The sequence below is a fragment of the Peromyscus californicus genome, unplaced genomic scaffold (genome assembly GCF_007827085.1).
Source record: "Peromyscus californicus insignis strain IS unplaced genomic scaffold, ASM782708v3 Scaffold_11__1_contigs__length_118956290, whole genome shotgun sequence".
In the NCBI taxonomy this organism is placed as follows: Eukaryota; Metazoa; Chordata; class Mammalia; order Rodentia; family Cricetidae; genus Peromyscus; species Peromyscus californicus.
The window spans coordinates 101,196,209-101,211,838 of NW_026294402.1; the positions used below are offsets into that span (position 1 = coordinate 101,196,209).

The window sequence follows — 15,630 nt, forward strand, 5'->3', positions numbered from 1 at the left end:
TCTTCTTCCGACATGTGGATTCTGGGAATTGAACTCAGGTCTTCAGGCTTGGAGGCAAGTGCCTTTATCCACTAAGCCATGTCGCCAGTCTACTCACTACCCCCTTTTTTGACAAGGTTCCTCCAAGTAGCCCAGGTTGGACTTCCTGACTCAGCCTTGCAAATACTGGAATTACAGGTGCACCACCACATCTGGTTTCAGTTTAGCTTTTAGAGGAGTTGATTAACGGTTTCCTCCCGTCCAACAAGACTTTTCTTTTAGCTCATCTGGTGCAGGGATGAAGCAGGATAGAGCGAGGCTCATTCAGAGGTGGAGAGAGAGGGTCAGTGGGATAAAACTGTAGAAGAATACTGACGGGCAAGAGCATGAATGGTATTGAGTGAAATTGGTTATGTCTGTCTCTGAGGAGTTCTGATTAGACATTAGAAAATATTTGCTTAGTGTATGCAAGTCAGTGAGGGCTGGATAATATGTTGGGCTAAATGTTCATCTCTATTGCAACAACCTTGCTGTACAGGCCATAGCAGTCTGACCTTTCTCCTGGAAGAGAGAGGGCAAGAAAACAACAACAAATTAGAGGCTGGGGTGGTGAATGTATTCTTTCTGTGCCGTGGGAGGGTGCTTGGTAGTGGGCAGAGAAGCTGCATATCTCATCTATTGCTTTAGGACCATGAAGCTTAGTCCCTTTGATTCCAACTTCAAAAGACAGGGATGGTCCCAGGGTTATGTAATGGGATGCCTGGCTCTGTATAGATAGAGACATCTTGATCTGAATTTCCTGGTTTGGAGGTACCAGGCTCTGTGGGGAGGGGGATGGTCTTCCCCTAAGGAGAGGAAGAGACGTAGGGTCTGAGCCCCTGGGGTGGGGGTGTCCCTATGGCATGACAATCACTGAGACTCACAAAACCAGGTCAGGTATTTATTGAGGCACTAGAGCCAATTCTTTGTGCTACAGGCCTTTAGAGGGATAGGATTTCAATATGGAACTCTGGCTGCTTGGAAACAATTCCATATTGAACCTGAAAAATGTCATCATTCTGGAAGGTAATGCTGCTCTCGAGGGACTGGACCACACAGAGCATGTTGCACATTTGACTGAAATACCGACGGCACTGCCACCTGCGGACCCAGGCCTGGAGCCTGACTGCTGCCTCTTCCTCGATGACATATATCCTCAGCAGGGCCAGCCGCTGTTTAAGAATGTGCCTGTGCAGGATGTTCCTCCACCAGCACTGAATCACACAGGCACTGAGGGCAGCAACCAGCAGAGACTGCCTCACCAGGAATCCGCGCCACAAGGCCTGGATCTTACTGGCTGCTTGGGTCCTTTTTTGATGGTGTAGTAGTTTTGGAGGATGGGGCTAACCAAGCAAAGGACAGGATGCTCAGTGGATGGGGATACAGGAGAGATGGATAGAGTTTTTGTCTCCACCTCTGTCTTGTCCATAGCTATGGCCATAGCTCATCTTCTGAGCCACAGTGGCCTCCTCTATAAAGTGAGGTCTGCTTATACTGTGGTGTCCACAGGGGACCCAGGGGGAAGACTTTCTGATCCCGAAGACCTCATGAGGCTTTCACAAAGAAGAATTATAGTCTGCATCTCAGTTCTGAACCAGCCCACACGTCTGCTAGCTATAACAGCTCCCTAAGTTCTTCTCTCCCCTCATTTCTACCTCTCTCAAGCATGCAGGCCCATGGCAACCCTGCCTACCTCCTCACTTCCCACTGCTCTGTGACTCACCTTCCTGTGTCCTGTGCACAGGTCACTCAGGGGAGGGAGGGTATTTAAGGGACAGGAGAGCAATACTGAGTGGGAGTGAAGAAGGCGCCTCCATTTCTACAAACACTGAGGTCAGGGTTTCGGGGCGCTCTGGTTCATTTATGGTCCTGGGTCACACTTACCTTTGGTTGCCTCTCTTCCTTAGATAGACTGAGTTCAACGTCAGACTTCTGCAATTAAAATGAGGAGTCACAGGTAAAAGCCAGCCCCCCTGCCAGCTCCCCAGTCTTTTCCCAAGTCCTCTAGAGTAGCCCGTGACTTCCCTCAGCCAAGTAGCATCCCTCAACCCTAGGGCAGTGGGCCTGATGGTCTTACACAACATTGAGCGCCCATGGCAGAGAAGGGGCTCAGGTGATCATCCCCCGTCGGTTGCTGCTCATCTGACTCCAGCAGGCCTAGGATGGCTGATGGAGGAGATGACCATGATGTCATAAGGGCAACTGTGACCCAGGGACCAGACTGTCTTACCCAGTATCACAGGTTTTGGTTGAAGAACAAATATCTGTTTCTAGCCAGGAAGGGACTAGAGTCCTTAGGGTGTGAATCTGCTCTACCAAAGATGAATTATGGTTTGGCTGCATTAGGTACATTCTGTCCTTGGCCACTGAGGACAGTAGTTCATGTTGTGACAAGAAGGTATACGGGCCTCTGACCTCTCTTACTTAGTCTTCTCCTATGCTCTGCCTTTCCCTTGGGATAACCAATTGTAGCAACATATATTCACAGCATACAGAAAGACCATCCCACGGCAGCCCTTCTCCACAATGCCATGCTCCCCCATCCATCATCAACATACATGTGCTCCTCCTTTAGGCCATCTTTCCCACCTCTCCATCACATTTATTTATTCATCTAAATGGCATTGCAAACTGAGTGTGTCACACAGTATATTTTTTTGCCCAAATAGTTTTACATGCAAATACTTATTGCAAGGAATCATTGATGTGGTTCAAGGGTTTCTGAAGCATCATAGATACTGGACTATCAATGAGACTCATCTCAGAGATTCTGTGGTTGCCCAGAGTCAGAGCGATCTTTTGGCTGGGTAGGGCGTCTGGGGGCAGGATCGAGAGCTCCAGGCTGCTGCACACTTCGTGATGAAGGCCGCCTTGCCTGCTCACCTTGTACCATCATGCTTGCAACCCTCGGGCAGCGTGGGGTCCATGCTCTCCACCCCCAAGTAGGTCAAGCAGTAGCAACTCCATTCTGAGGCACGGGTGCACTGACCTGAACCTCCCAGGGGACCTAGGACCCGCCCTACGAACTGCTCTTCAGTCCTAAGGGTGCCAGCAGCCACCACCATCTTGATTTGGTCTTCAAATATTTTCTTGAAAGGTTCTGATAACAGAAATTACAGATGTTCCGGGGCCCATTTACTGGACATACAGCCATTCTCTTTGATGCTCATCTCTTGAGTTTCTTGCCACAAGGCCGCGCTCTGGCTCGGGAGGAAGTGTGGCTCCTCCACAGCAGCTGCTGGGGTAACGGTGAGAGCCAATTCTCACACTTTCAACGTGCAATATCACAGACCGAACATTCCCATTCCTAAGGAGAGGAACAGGAGGAACGTAGATCGAGGGGACACTTGCTGAAGGATTTCTAGGCTGGAACCCAGGGCAAACGTCACCTCTTGGAGCACTATGTCTGGCATTTGGGGTATGTGTTGGCGAGAGGTGACCCGGGAGGTTTGGGTACCGGCTACCTCTCTGGATGCAGCCCACGTGTCCTGTCTCAGGCTGGCAGACTTGCCCCATTCTTGGCTTCTCTGACTTCTGGGGTCCTCATTACAGCTTTGATTTCACCCCTGAAGCTTCTCCCACTGTTCTCTTGGGCCTGTCTGTCCACAAGAATTCCTCCCCTGCCACATGTGCCTGCCCTCCCATGTTTCATTTTGTTAAAGATCTATTTGTGTGTGTGTGTGTTTCCTGCATGTATGTATGTATACCACATGTGTGCCTGTGAAGGTCAGGAGAAGGCATCAGATGACCTGGAACTGTAGTGATGAATAATTGGGGAGGTACTTCCTATCCAAACTATAACAGGGTGGTAGTGTGGGGATGGAGAGCTTCAGCTAATTTCTATGCTCCTTGTCTGTTGCTATCACCCTAACTGGTCCTTTTGTATCTATGATACCTTTGTTTCTCAGCTGAACTCTTTTATTTATTTATTTATTTATTTATTTATTTATTTATTTATTTTTGCCGAATGTCGTTTATTGAAGGAGGGAGGAGGTCTTAAACACAGGCTTACAGCACAATGGGAGAACCCCAGAGGGCAGAAGGTCACTACCGATGTTTTACAATCTTGCATCTAAGCTGTTAATGCCCATTATGTAGGATACACAGACAAAGAACTTCCCTTAAGCATTCAGGAGGGTGGAACCCCACAAGGAATTAGCATAGGGAGGATATCAAGGTCAAGGTCAGCAAGCAAGGCAACAGTTACCCAAAACGGGGGCCAGGGACCTACAGGTCCCCCTTTTACTAGAAAATGAGCTTCTGACTTAGGTTTCATGGGACGTCAGCAGGTCACCTTAACCTGTCATGGAGACGCCTGCCCAGGTCACACAGGCGCTCTGTCTTAGGTTGGTGAATGCCCCTCAGGAATTACCCATCTCTGAATACTCATTATCATACAGGCTCAATCGTGTGTGAGCTGCAGAGTTAACTGCTGCCAAAGATCTCAAAGTGGCGCTGGGCTTGCAATCTTTGTGTTTCACACAGAAAAGACCAACAGAAGTCCTAACCCACCCATATCCAGTAGTCTAGAGGCAACTGAGCCATTCCCTTCCTTAATGAGCCTTATTGCAAATTGGAGTCTTTGTAAGATGGTATCCCAAAAGCAAATGGATCTTGAGTTTATAAATTTATAATTTTCAAAGCCAATCGAACTGTATATAACTATTGAATTAAATGTATCATGCCCAATAGAATGAAAAATTAACTAACTGTGGTAGCTACTTTTGTTTTTTCTTTTTTTTCTTTTTTTTTTTTTTTTTTTTGGTTTTTCGAGACAGGGTTTCTCTGTGTAGTTTTGCGCCTTTCCTGGAACTCGCTTTGTAGACCAGGCTGGCCTCGAACTCACAGAGATCCGCCTGCCTCTGCCTCCCGAGTGCTGGGATTAAAGGCGTGCGCCACCACCGCCCGGCTGTGGTAGCTACTTTTGCTGCCGGGGTCTCCACTGTGCTAACTGTAGTAACCAATTATGAAATGGTAATCCCAGAAACAGTAGCATCGGTGGCTGCCACTGCTATAACAGCAACAATGGCAGCAGCAATGTCAAATTCTCTTCTGGAGCGTGTGGGCATCCACTGGCATGGATACAACTCCAAGAACACGAACCGCCAAGGCCCATTTTTCTTGATCCCAGAATGACTTAGGCTGGTAGCTCTGCAAAAGAACAACTAAGAACCATAAAGAAAAAACAGGCAGCTCACAAGGAGCATAACTAATGGCCTCATAATGGCTACATTCAGGCTCATAAATTTTAAGGTATCTTCAAAGGGGGCTAAATGAATTTCAGGAGGCCAATAAATGTTGCACAGACCCAGCTGAACTCTTAACAAGCCATTTCATCCTGTGTCCGAATACTCTTTCTGATGGGGATTTTTCCAAAGAGAAGCCATTGTATAAGAGAATGGTGCCCTGGCCTCTGTGTAACCTGTTCGAAGGGGTCAGATAGTTTTCTAGGCTGATAACAAACGAGCATTACCAGTTTGTCTCCATTGCCACCTCTGATTGTATCTTCTCCTTTCAAAGTGTTGCTCATTTCCTTCTGACACGGGCCAGGTTCAGCCCTTCCCCAGGCCACCTTAGTCTGGCTCCCTCATTCCTGCACAGGAGTGACAGACAGGTGGTCTGTCAGTCAGTGCAGGTCACATGACTTACATGGCCATGACCTTTGGTGGCTCTGTGTGGGCCACTCTCTAATTTACCCTTTTCTATTTTTTTAAATTGTTTTTGTAGTTGACATCAGTAATAACAGGTGTCATGATGGCAGGCTCATACATTCATGTCATTAGACTTTGTTCTACTTTGTCCTCCACCCCTTTCCCTCGTCTCCTCCGCTGGTTCATCTCTTCCCCTCAACAGTCTCCCATTTTGTTTTCTACACCTCATGTATTCAGTACCCTGCCTTTCCTCGGCATTGCTCAAAGCCCTCTTTCCTCTGCTCTCTCCTCTTTCTTTTTCTCACCCCCTCCCCTACTCCACACACAAATCCTGTGTTCTTTCCTGTGATGAGCAATACTTCACAAAAATAGTCACAGCAACTGACTCACAGGAACTCATGAACTTTAGACCAACGGCTGTGGAATCTGCATGGGACTGGACTAGACCCTCTGCATATGGGAGATAGTTGTGTAGCTGGGTGTGTCTGGGGGGCCCCTGGCAGTGGGATCAGGATCTATCCTTGATGCATGAGCTGGCTTTCTGGATCCCATGACCTATGGTCAGACACCTTGCTCACCCTTGATGCAGTGGGGAGGGGCTTGGTCCTGCCTCAACTGAATGTACCAGGCTTTGCTGTCCCCCCATGGGAGGACTTACCCTTTTGGAGGAGGGGATGAAGGGGTTGGGGGGAGGCAAAGCGAAGAGTGGGAGGAGGGATGAGAGCGGTATCTGTGGTTGGTATGCAAAATGAAAAAAAAATTTAAATAAGAAAACCAAAAACCAAAAATAGTCACAGAAACAGCTCAGGGAAACCAAGTTCATGCTCTCCCAGGTCATGGAGAAAGGTCCTTGTGTGCCCTCAGGGTCACAGGGGAATTTCCAGGTTTGGTGAGAAGGCAACAGAGAAAAGCAAGGAGAGAGGTTAGGCTAGTCATATTCGTGTTTCCATGGAGAGATCAGACAGGGCAGGCAAACGGTTTAGGACTTGCTAGGTGGAAGTACTGGAACCTTTGGGGTCAGAACTGAGCAAGATCCTGGCACAGAGCTCTGCATCCATGAAGTGTGAGGTCATGTATTAGTCAGGGTTCTAACAGAACTCACAGAATGAATCTCCCTCTCTATCTATACAAGGAGGATTTATTGGAATGACTTACAGGCTTCAGTCCACTTGATTCAATGATGGCTGTCTATAAAAGGGAAGTCCAGGAATCCAGTAGTTTGCTCAGTCCTCAAGGCTGGATGTCTCTATTGCTCTTCAGTATATGCTGGATTCCTAAAGAACTAGGCTCCAATGCCGGTGAAAGAATGCATGAATTAGCAAGGTGAGGGCAAGCAGGCAAAGAACAAGAGTTTCCTTCTTCTTTATATAGGCTTCCAGCATAAGGTGTGGCCCAGATTAAAGGCATATGTCTTCCCACCTCAAAGGTCCAGACTAGAAGCAGATTCACCCACTCCAAACCAAGCAAAAATAATCTCTCACAGGTGTGCCCTCCATTTCTGGATTGTAGTTCATTCCAGATGTAGTCAAATTAACAACCAAGAAGAGCATCACAGGTCAGTAGACAATGAGGTTGGATGCTCAGGACCTGATAAGAACTTTATAGCAGAGCAGCAGTGTTAGGAGTTAGAGCCAAGAAGAGGAGGTCAGGGAAAGCTATGCATATCAGGACCCCCTCCCCCCAGCCTTTGTGCAGAGATAAACTTGAATGAAGAGAGAGCTTCAGTAGAGAATTCTCCAGGGAAGCAGGCAGCGAGGGGAAGTTCTGAGATGGGAGAGTGATGAATGGCAGAGTGAATAGGTAGGACTGTTATGGGGACTGCTTGGATCCAACACGGCTCGAACACCAAGTCAATGCAGAAAAGAAAAGTTCATTGTAATCAAGCTGCAACTGATTGATCGGGGACGCAGAACAGACTCAGGAGCTCAACTGTGGTCCTGAGCCAGAACGCTACACAGCTTTTAAGCACACACACACACACCAATCACAAAAGTCACAAACATCTGTGCCAAGTTACATTTTCCACCTATCAGGATAGGGGATTCTCCTAGGGACATTTTTTGTGGTACCCTTTTCCTGTTCCCATTGGTCGGTTTACTTGACTCTGGCTGCATGGCTTGCCCCCACATTCATGTCTCTTGCCAACCAGGATGTCAGTCACTCAGTCTTGGGAACTTAAACTTTCTTTGACATCCTATTCAAAATGGAAGTTTTACTCAAAATGGCTTCAGTTTGATTCCTTCTTACAGGACAGGGACTATGAACCCAGAAAAAGAATGGATAAGTTCTGGGCCTTAATACGATCCGTATTCTGATATCCACTGAATGTGTGACTGTGTCTTTCCCCTTCCTTCCCCTTTTCAACAATGCACAGAACGTCTTTCTTTATACTCTCCTCTTACTGAAGAGCCAGATGCACTGTAGGGACCAGGGTAGGGCTGTAATGTGTCCAAGGATGAACTGATTGTTGATATGTACTATATACAAGGAAGATGGTCTTTTAAAAATGCCATACCTAGGGGCTGGAGAGAGATGAGTCAACAGTTAAGAGCACTGACTGCTCTTCCAGAAGACCTGGGATTAATTCCAAACATCTATATGATGGTTCACAATCATCTGTACCTCTAGTTCTACCGGATCAGATACCTTCTTCTAGTATCTGAGGGCACCAGGCATGAAAGTGATACACATACATACATGCAGGCAAAATACCCATACACAAAAAAGAAAAACTAAAAAATTTTTAAAAGTCTACCCTTAGTAGTTGTGATGGCTATTCTTGGTAGTCAACTTGACTATATCTGGAATTAACTAAAACTTCAAGTCACTGGACATACCTGTGAGGGAGTTTTAGCTAATTGGATCATTTGAGCTAGGCAGACCCCCCTAAATCTGGGCCACCCCTTCTTGTGGTAGCCTATATAAAAGGCAAGGAAGAAGGAAGGTTTTGCTTTTTCCCTGCTTGCCCTTAAGATTCACTGGCATCAGAATCTACTTCTTTGGGATTCTGACATATACTGAAGACCAGCTGAGACATCCAACCTGGTAGACTGAACAACTACCAGATTCTCAGACTTTCCTTCTATAAGTCACTTTAATAAATCCCCTTTATATATACATAGATTCATTCTATTAGTTCTGTTCCTCTAGAGAACCCTGATTAATGCAGTACCTCATTCAAAAATTGAAAGAAAACAAAAATGAAAAACAGTGCCATATCCATGATCCATGGGAAATTTCTAGGCCCTAGTCCATATCAGCAACTCATTGCAAGGTCTGTCTCTTTCATGCATGGACAAGCCAGCATCCTCTCTGTCAGTGCTGGCTTCCTTTAGCTCCAGCTGGACCTGCCTTCCCCCACCCATAATACTTTTGCCTATAACATTTACTCTGTTTGCATGAGTTTTATCCCAATATCACTGAAACCAAAGTTGCCTCCTATCCAGTGCCACAGGAAGGACACTGAGAAGGTGCAAAAGACCAGGCCAGACCAAACAAGGTCCCTATGGGGAAAAGTTAAATCCAGATGTTGGAGGATGAGCTCCTCCATATTGCACAACTTGAGGAACATCATTTAAATGGGCATCAGTGAGGCAGGGTCTCTGGAGTTGGTCATGCAACACCTGAACCTTACAATACCAATATTCCAACCAGCAGACACTGCTAATCAATCAAGATCTTGATCATGCAGTTTGAGACTCTCACATTCTCTGCCCCTCGGGAGTACAGACATTCTCCCTTGATTCTCCAGAGCACACTTGTGCTTTAAGCCGGCAGTCATTTTCCTGACCCATCGCTGAGGCTGGGACATCCAGCAGTTTGTCTTACAAAGACCCAGAGACAGCTATTAGGAGCAACCCCAGTCAGTTCTTTATTGGGAAAGGCATGCAGTCTGAAATCCGACAAATTTGTGTTTCGAAAAAGATATCAACCTCAAGTTTTATCTTGTTTCCTGTGATCTCATAGCAGCCCTGGATCGCACTGTGATTTTTACAAATGTAGTCATGATTCCTAGAGTCCTGCAGTTTTAGAACAGAGTTGCGCAAATGGAGGTAATGCTTACGGGTGAGCCACATACGCACCCAGGACTGCAGCTTCACAGCTGCATATATTTGTCTCAGGCTGCAGTCCATCCTCTCCTGCAATCTCCTCTTCAGCAGCCTGGCCATTGTCTGCCTCCACCAACACTGAATGGTCCAAGCACTGAGGGCAGCCTTCAGCAGGGTCCTGCGCACCAGGGTGCCTCGCCACCAGGCCTGGATCTTCACGCTTGCCAGCTCGACCTTAGCAGGCAGCCGCTATTTTGAAGAGGAGTGGTTGCATGAAAAAGAAAGGACACTCAGGAAATAGTCCTCAGGTACCTCAGCCTCCGGATGGGAAACCAGGGGGGCTCTTAGGGATCAGGAAGAGCATTTGGCCTCTGGTGACCTCTTTCTGTCATGCTTATTAATGGCTATGCATGCACCACCTTGAGTCTCAATGTCCCCATTTATAGAATGGGGACATCTGCTCTTGATACCTCTTCTGGCTTTGCAGGGAGCTGGGCTGGCCAGTTCAGGACAAGAGCCCTGGGTTCTATAGAACCACCTTGGAGCTGATAGCCACCAGGGCCACTTGACCTCTTCCTTCAGACCTCCCATCTGCACACATGAACTTCACTTTCCTATCGCTTCAATCCACACAACCTGCCACCTCCCTCTGTGAGACCCTAAGACTGTCTCCCTCCTCTGTACAGTCTGGGGGCTTTCTCTTCTATTTTTCACTCTTACTTTGTTCACTTCCCACATCTTACACACACAAACACACATACACACACACACACACACACACACACACACACACACACACATGTTCCACGCTTGCATAATTTTGGACATGAGAGTCTCCCTGTTTGGCTCTTTATTCACCAAACACACACCATCCCCCAGTGTCACATAGTCCTACCCCCACTCTGGGACATTTCCTCCCCCACACACCAATCTTTGTACCTCAGTCATCTGCCTCTCTGGATAAGACAGTCAAGGACAAGCAAACCCTATTCATAGCAGTGTTGGGGAGTGTAGCTGCCCCAGTTAGCTGGGACAGTCTTGGTTTCGATGGTTATTCAGGGCAATGGTTTCATTCAGACCTTTCACTCCCACGTGTGCCATGCTTGGAGCATTAATTCCATGACTACCCTATGGTATGGGCCACAAACAAAGCCTTTACCAGCCTGTGTGGTGTGGATCAAGAGATGCATTAGATCAGAGGTCACCCCCGCCCCAACATTGGGGGCCTCCCTATACCACCTACCTCTGGCTGGGGTGGGAGCTCCATTTTCTCTGTATTCCTTTTCTGAAGTATGGTTTCATCTGCCTTCGAAGCTTTAGTTTTCTTATCTTGGATTTGCTTTTCCTATAATCAGAATCAAAGGACAAAGTAGATCATTTTGTGGCCAAGTCAGCGTTGATTCTAATACGCACACAACCGCTTCATTTGGACTGCCGGCCTAGACAACAGGCCTTGTTTCCTACTAGTGAAAACCCACCCTCCCCTGCATACAACTTATTTGTCAGTTGACTGACTTCAGTCTGGTTTTCCTAAAGCCTCTGGCAAACCCTCTTGTCTACAGTGGGAAATCCGCTGAGGACTGACTGTGTGCTGTTCCCTCCCTCCATTCTCTTGGCTTCCTTTCTCACCTCTGGATTGTCTGTTTCTGTGGGATGGGTAGGCTGTTGGGGATGTGGTGTCAGTGTCCTGGTGGGCTGTGACACTAGACCCTGCTACGGCTCCTTGAGCCAGCGCCTCAGTCCTCTTGGAGACGGACAAGTCAGTTGCTTCTCTTGGAGGAAGAGTCCAAACAGCCCATTGGCAGCCCAAACCCAAGCAGCCCCTGGGCCCGATGCTTCTGAGCTTGGATGGCCAGCGTGGACTCTCTTCACTTTCCCAATTATATTAAAAATTATTTTAAAAATATATTATTTACAACTTTGACTTACTTTCTTTGTCGTGTCACATTTACCTTCTATCTTTTAGGGATTCTACATCACCGTTACCTGTGGACTGTTCCTTCTCACATTCTTTTTAAAGGTGCAATAGATATTTTTGAAATGTGTAGAGGGAGAGGGAGGTCAGAGGCTGCACTCATCATTTGGGTCCAGTGTCAAGCATTCTGTTTTTGTTTGTTTGTTTGTTTGTTTGTTTGTTTGTTGTTGTTGTTTTTGATTTCTGGATGTTTATGCTTCCTTTGAGAGGGACCCTGAAGCATATTTTAGGCAGTGACTGAGAATTTTCTTCCACAGGTGTCTTGTGTCTTGTTTGTTTACTTCATAAAAAAAAATCTAAAAGTGTACTTTCTTCTCATCTCTCCCCTTTTAATTCCCTTTCCTCCTCAATAGGGTGGGCAGTAAATACGGCTGGACAAAAAAGTCAGCCTTAAACAAAGCCAGTGAGGATGTCAAGCCAGGTAAGTAGGCATTGTCATAAGAGGGGTCTCCAGCAGGGAACCCAGGCCAAGACAGGAGGGGTCCACACAGGGGTCCAAGTTCCCAGCTCTAACACGTATCATATCCTTGGGATGAGAAGTGGTCTGCAGGAAGTCAGATCGTGTCACACCAAGAGGCTGATACTTTCTGTGCTCAGGTGAATGAAGGGGACCTTTGCATGGGTCAGCAGGCCAGTGAGGAGGCAGGAGCCGCATCCTGGTGAGGATTGTGTTCACCTGGAGAAGTTGCCTGGCACAGTCCTGGGGCCCGAGTAGGTGAGAAGAATGTCAGTGTGGAGGATGGCAGGCCATGGTGGTCAGAGGGACCGACTGGAGCAGGGCAGGATAGCCACAGAGAGGGACACCTGACATAGGGTGTCAGAGCTTCAGCAGGGTGAGGAGGGTGAGGGTACAGGAATGGGGCCGCAGTGGTAGTGAAAGGTGGTCATGAGAGGGGAGAGGGAAGGAGCCCATGAAAATTACTGAGTAATTAATGGTTGAGAACAAGATTCGGAGTGCCTCTGCTCTTTCTTGCCTCATGTTCATTTCTCGAACTCCATGTTTATTGTTTCAAAAGAAGTGATCTGTGAAGGATTACCCATTTTTTTTTAAAGGATTACACATGTGAAACTGGGGTCTATAGTGCAAGCCCAGGCATGGATGACTGTGGTAGGATTGAAGCCAAAGTCACTGGAGACGAGAAGTGAGTGGTTGTGAGCCCCATCAGCCGATTCTGGAGTCGTGAAGACTATCACCATGCTTAGGGAGGAGGGGACTGTATACACCATAGAAAATCTAGTACTAAGGGGCCAGGGGGGGGGGCTGTCAAAAAGTGAGAGCTGAGGCCGGGCGGTGGTGGCGCACGCCTTTAATCCCAGCACTCGGGAGGCAGAGCCAGGCGGATCTCTGTGAGTTCGAGGCCAGCCTGGGCTACCAAGTGAGTTCCAGGAAAGGCGCAAAGCTACACAGAGAAACCCTGTCTCGAAAAACCAAAAAAAAAAAAAAAAAAAAAAAAGATAAAAAAAAAAAAAAAAAAAAGTGAGAGCTGAATTATTTTCTTCTGCATGTTTTTGCAGGAAGCAACTAACAAGGATTCCCAGTGCATTTGTCGATCGAACACACGGAGCTCTAACAACCAACCCTCTTCCTGGACACGGGGGAGACAGGGGGGGTTTCACCTGTGCCTTTGTCTTACCCATGGTTATGGGCCACGCTGGCTCACCCTCTGAGCTACAGCATCCTTATCTACCATGCAGGATTACACTTGCCACATGGACTTCACAGGGGGACTTGGGGGGAAAGGCCTTTCTCTGTGTGTAGGAAGTAAAGGGTCCTCACAGGGAAGACACTTTGAATTTATGGCCTGTGACTCGGTCCTGAGCCCAGGATGCTGCTCACCAATGCGTCGCGCAGTGTCCTAGCCATCCAGGCTCTCCCTCACCTTGCTTCTATTAATGTCTACTCCTACCTTTCAAGTTACTCCACGGCCTTTGGGGCTCATGCCAACCTTTGTCCACTTTCCCATTTTTCCACCCTGGGTCTCACCTTCCTTGTGCTCTGTATGCTGTTTACTCAGGGGGTGGATTTCAGAGACAGGTAATGCTGAACCAGTCCAGCGGGGCCAGAGCTGGCTTGTCTAAGTCCAGGGACTGTGAGATCACGGGGTTTGTCCCCTCCAGTCCCTCACCTACCTTCAGTTGCTTTTTGTTCTCTGCTTTTTCTTTTTTTCCTGGTGTTTCCTTTTTCTTATTTTGATCAGACTTCTGCAATCAGAATTGGGTTGGTATGGTAGTCTGAATAATAATGGTCCCCATAGGCTCATAGATTTGAATGCTTGGTCACCAGGGGGTGGCCCTGTATGGAAGGATTAGGAGGTGTGGCCTTGTTGGAGAAAGTGTGTCATTGGGGGTGGGCTCTGAGGTTTTAAAAAGCCCTTTCCAAGCCCTGAGTCTCTCTCTCCCAGTTGCCTGAAGATCCATTTGTAGAACTCTGAGATACTTCTCCAGCACCATGTCTGCCTGCATGCGACCATGGTCCCCGCCGTGATAATAATAGACTAAACCTCTGAAACTGTAAGCCAGCCCCAATTCAACGCTCTCTTTTATAAGAGTTGCTGTGGTCATGGTGTCTCTTCACAGCAATAGAACACTATGGTAGTTGGGCTGTTGTGGGATATTTGATTGCACAGCGATACTCTGAGACTGTTAATAAAGTTAAACCTTGAATCAAGGGATGGAGTCCATAACTAGCTGACCAGAATTAGCCATACAGATTTTGGAGGGCCCAGACAGAGAGGTAGAGGAAGAGAAAGGGAGGGCCTTGGAGAGAGAGATTCTCAGGCTCTTCGATCTGAGAGAGTGGAGAAAGAGAGTCGGCTAGTCATTTCCCCACTGTTTTCTTGATCTAGCAGGTTCATACCCCAATATCTGACTCCCGAGTTTTTATTAATAAAACAATATAGGCAAACACTTCATTGGGTCATGGGTGAAGACTAAATTCTCCGAGATATGTCTAATGCCCCAACTCCCTATTTTATTCCTGAAGCCCATGGCATCATCCAGGGCTTCCTTCTGTCAAGGGATAAGTCTCCACCCCAGGGAAGGTGAGTCTAACAGAGCCTTACACAACCCTGACTGACCATGGTGGAGGGCGGGGGTTCAGGTGTTCATTCCCCTCTTGGTATTGCTCCTTTAGCTTCAGCAGGGGCAGGGCAGGAGGGAAATGAGGAGATGACCACGACATCACAAGGATATCTGTGACTCATGGACCAGGTGGTCTGTCTTCTCCCAGCTCAATGATACCGGGTGAAGAGGAAACGCGTGTCTGGTACCCTCCTGCTAGGAATGGGCTAGAGATGTCAGGACATGGGAGATGTTACTGGCTCAGTGATGACTGCTGCGCTGACCCACACCAGGGCTAATCCTGTTACTAGTCACTGAGGAGAATACTTCATGTTGTCACAGGAAGGGACATGGTTCAGGCTGGCTTCCCCTGGTACTCTCTGCCTGTCTTCCATGGTGTCTGAGACCCTGGCCTCACGCTAATGCCTGGCAGCCCTCAGGAATTTTTCCAGTGACCAGGTCAGCAGTTGCTGGTCTTCACTGGCCATTTTCAGCCTTCCACTGGCTGAGGTCTTTCAGCCTCAACTCTCTGCTCCTTTCACTTTCTGCCTCTCCTCCTTCCCTGCTGCGTCACCGTCACCCTCTGGAACTGTCGGGGTGACTCTTGACGCTACAGTCGGCCGCTGTCACGGTTACCACCCCAGGGGGAGGCCCCTTTCGCCATCGCTGATGCTGCTTGCCATTGATGTCGTTAGTAGTGCTGGAGCGCTATTGCCGCTGTCTCCGCTGTCACTCTCCCGTGGCTCCCGTCACAGCCGTCACTGCGGCTACCAGACTGCTCCAGCTCGGCCGCCACTCCGCGCGGCCATGCCTTCATCGCTGCTGTCACTGAGGCTACACTCATGGTGGCCAGCTGCTGCTGCTGTTGGGCCGCCAT

General features: G+C 48.0%; 1 protein-coding gene across 1 annotated transcript; it reads right to left on the reverse strand.

The window, feature by feature from the left end:
* Positions 1-959: 959 nt before the first annotated feature.
* LOC128105475 (IQ domain-containing protein F3-like) lies at positions 960-15,630 on the reverse strand. The gene is made up of 3 exons (XM_052730665.1): positions 15,487-15,630; positions 9,752-9,967; positions 960-1,361 (listed from the first exon to the last, which is right to left on the reverse strand). The coding sequence occupies exons 1-3, from the start codon at positions 15,628-15,630 to the stop codon at positions 960-962; spliced, it is 762 nt and encodes a 253-aa protein (XP_052586625.1).

Bases quoted from the DNA above. Each gene is read 5' to 3' on its own strand.
- LOC128105475 (XM_052730665.1), bottom strand. From the start codon at position 15,630: ATGGCGGCCCAACAGCAGCAGCAGCTGGCCACCATGAGTGTAGCCTCA. The intron at 9,968-15,486 runs GTGACAGCGGAG...TCTTCAAAATAG, and splicing joins GTGACGGGAGCCACGGGAGA to CGGCTGCCTGCTAAGGTCGA. The intron at 1,362-9,751 runs GTGCGTATGTGG...TTGCTTGGTTAG, and splicing joins CTGTGAAGCTGCAGTCCTGG to CCCCATCCTCCAAAACTACT.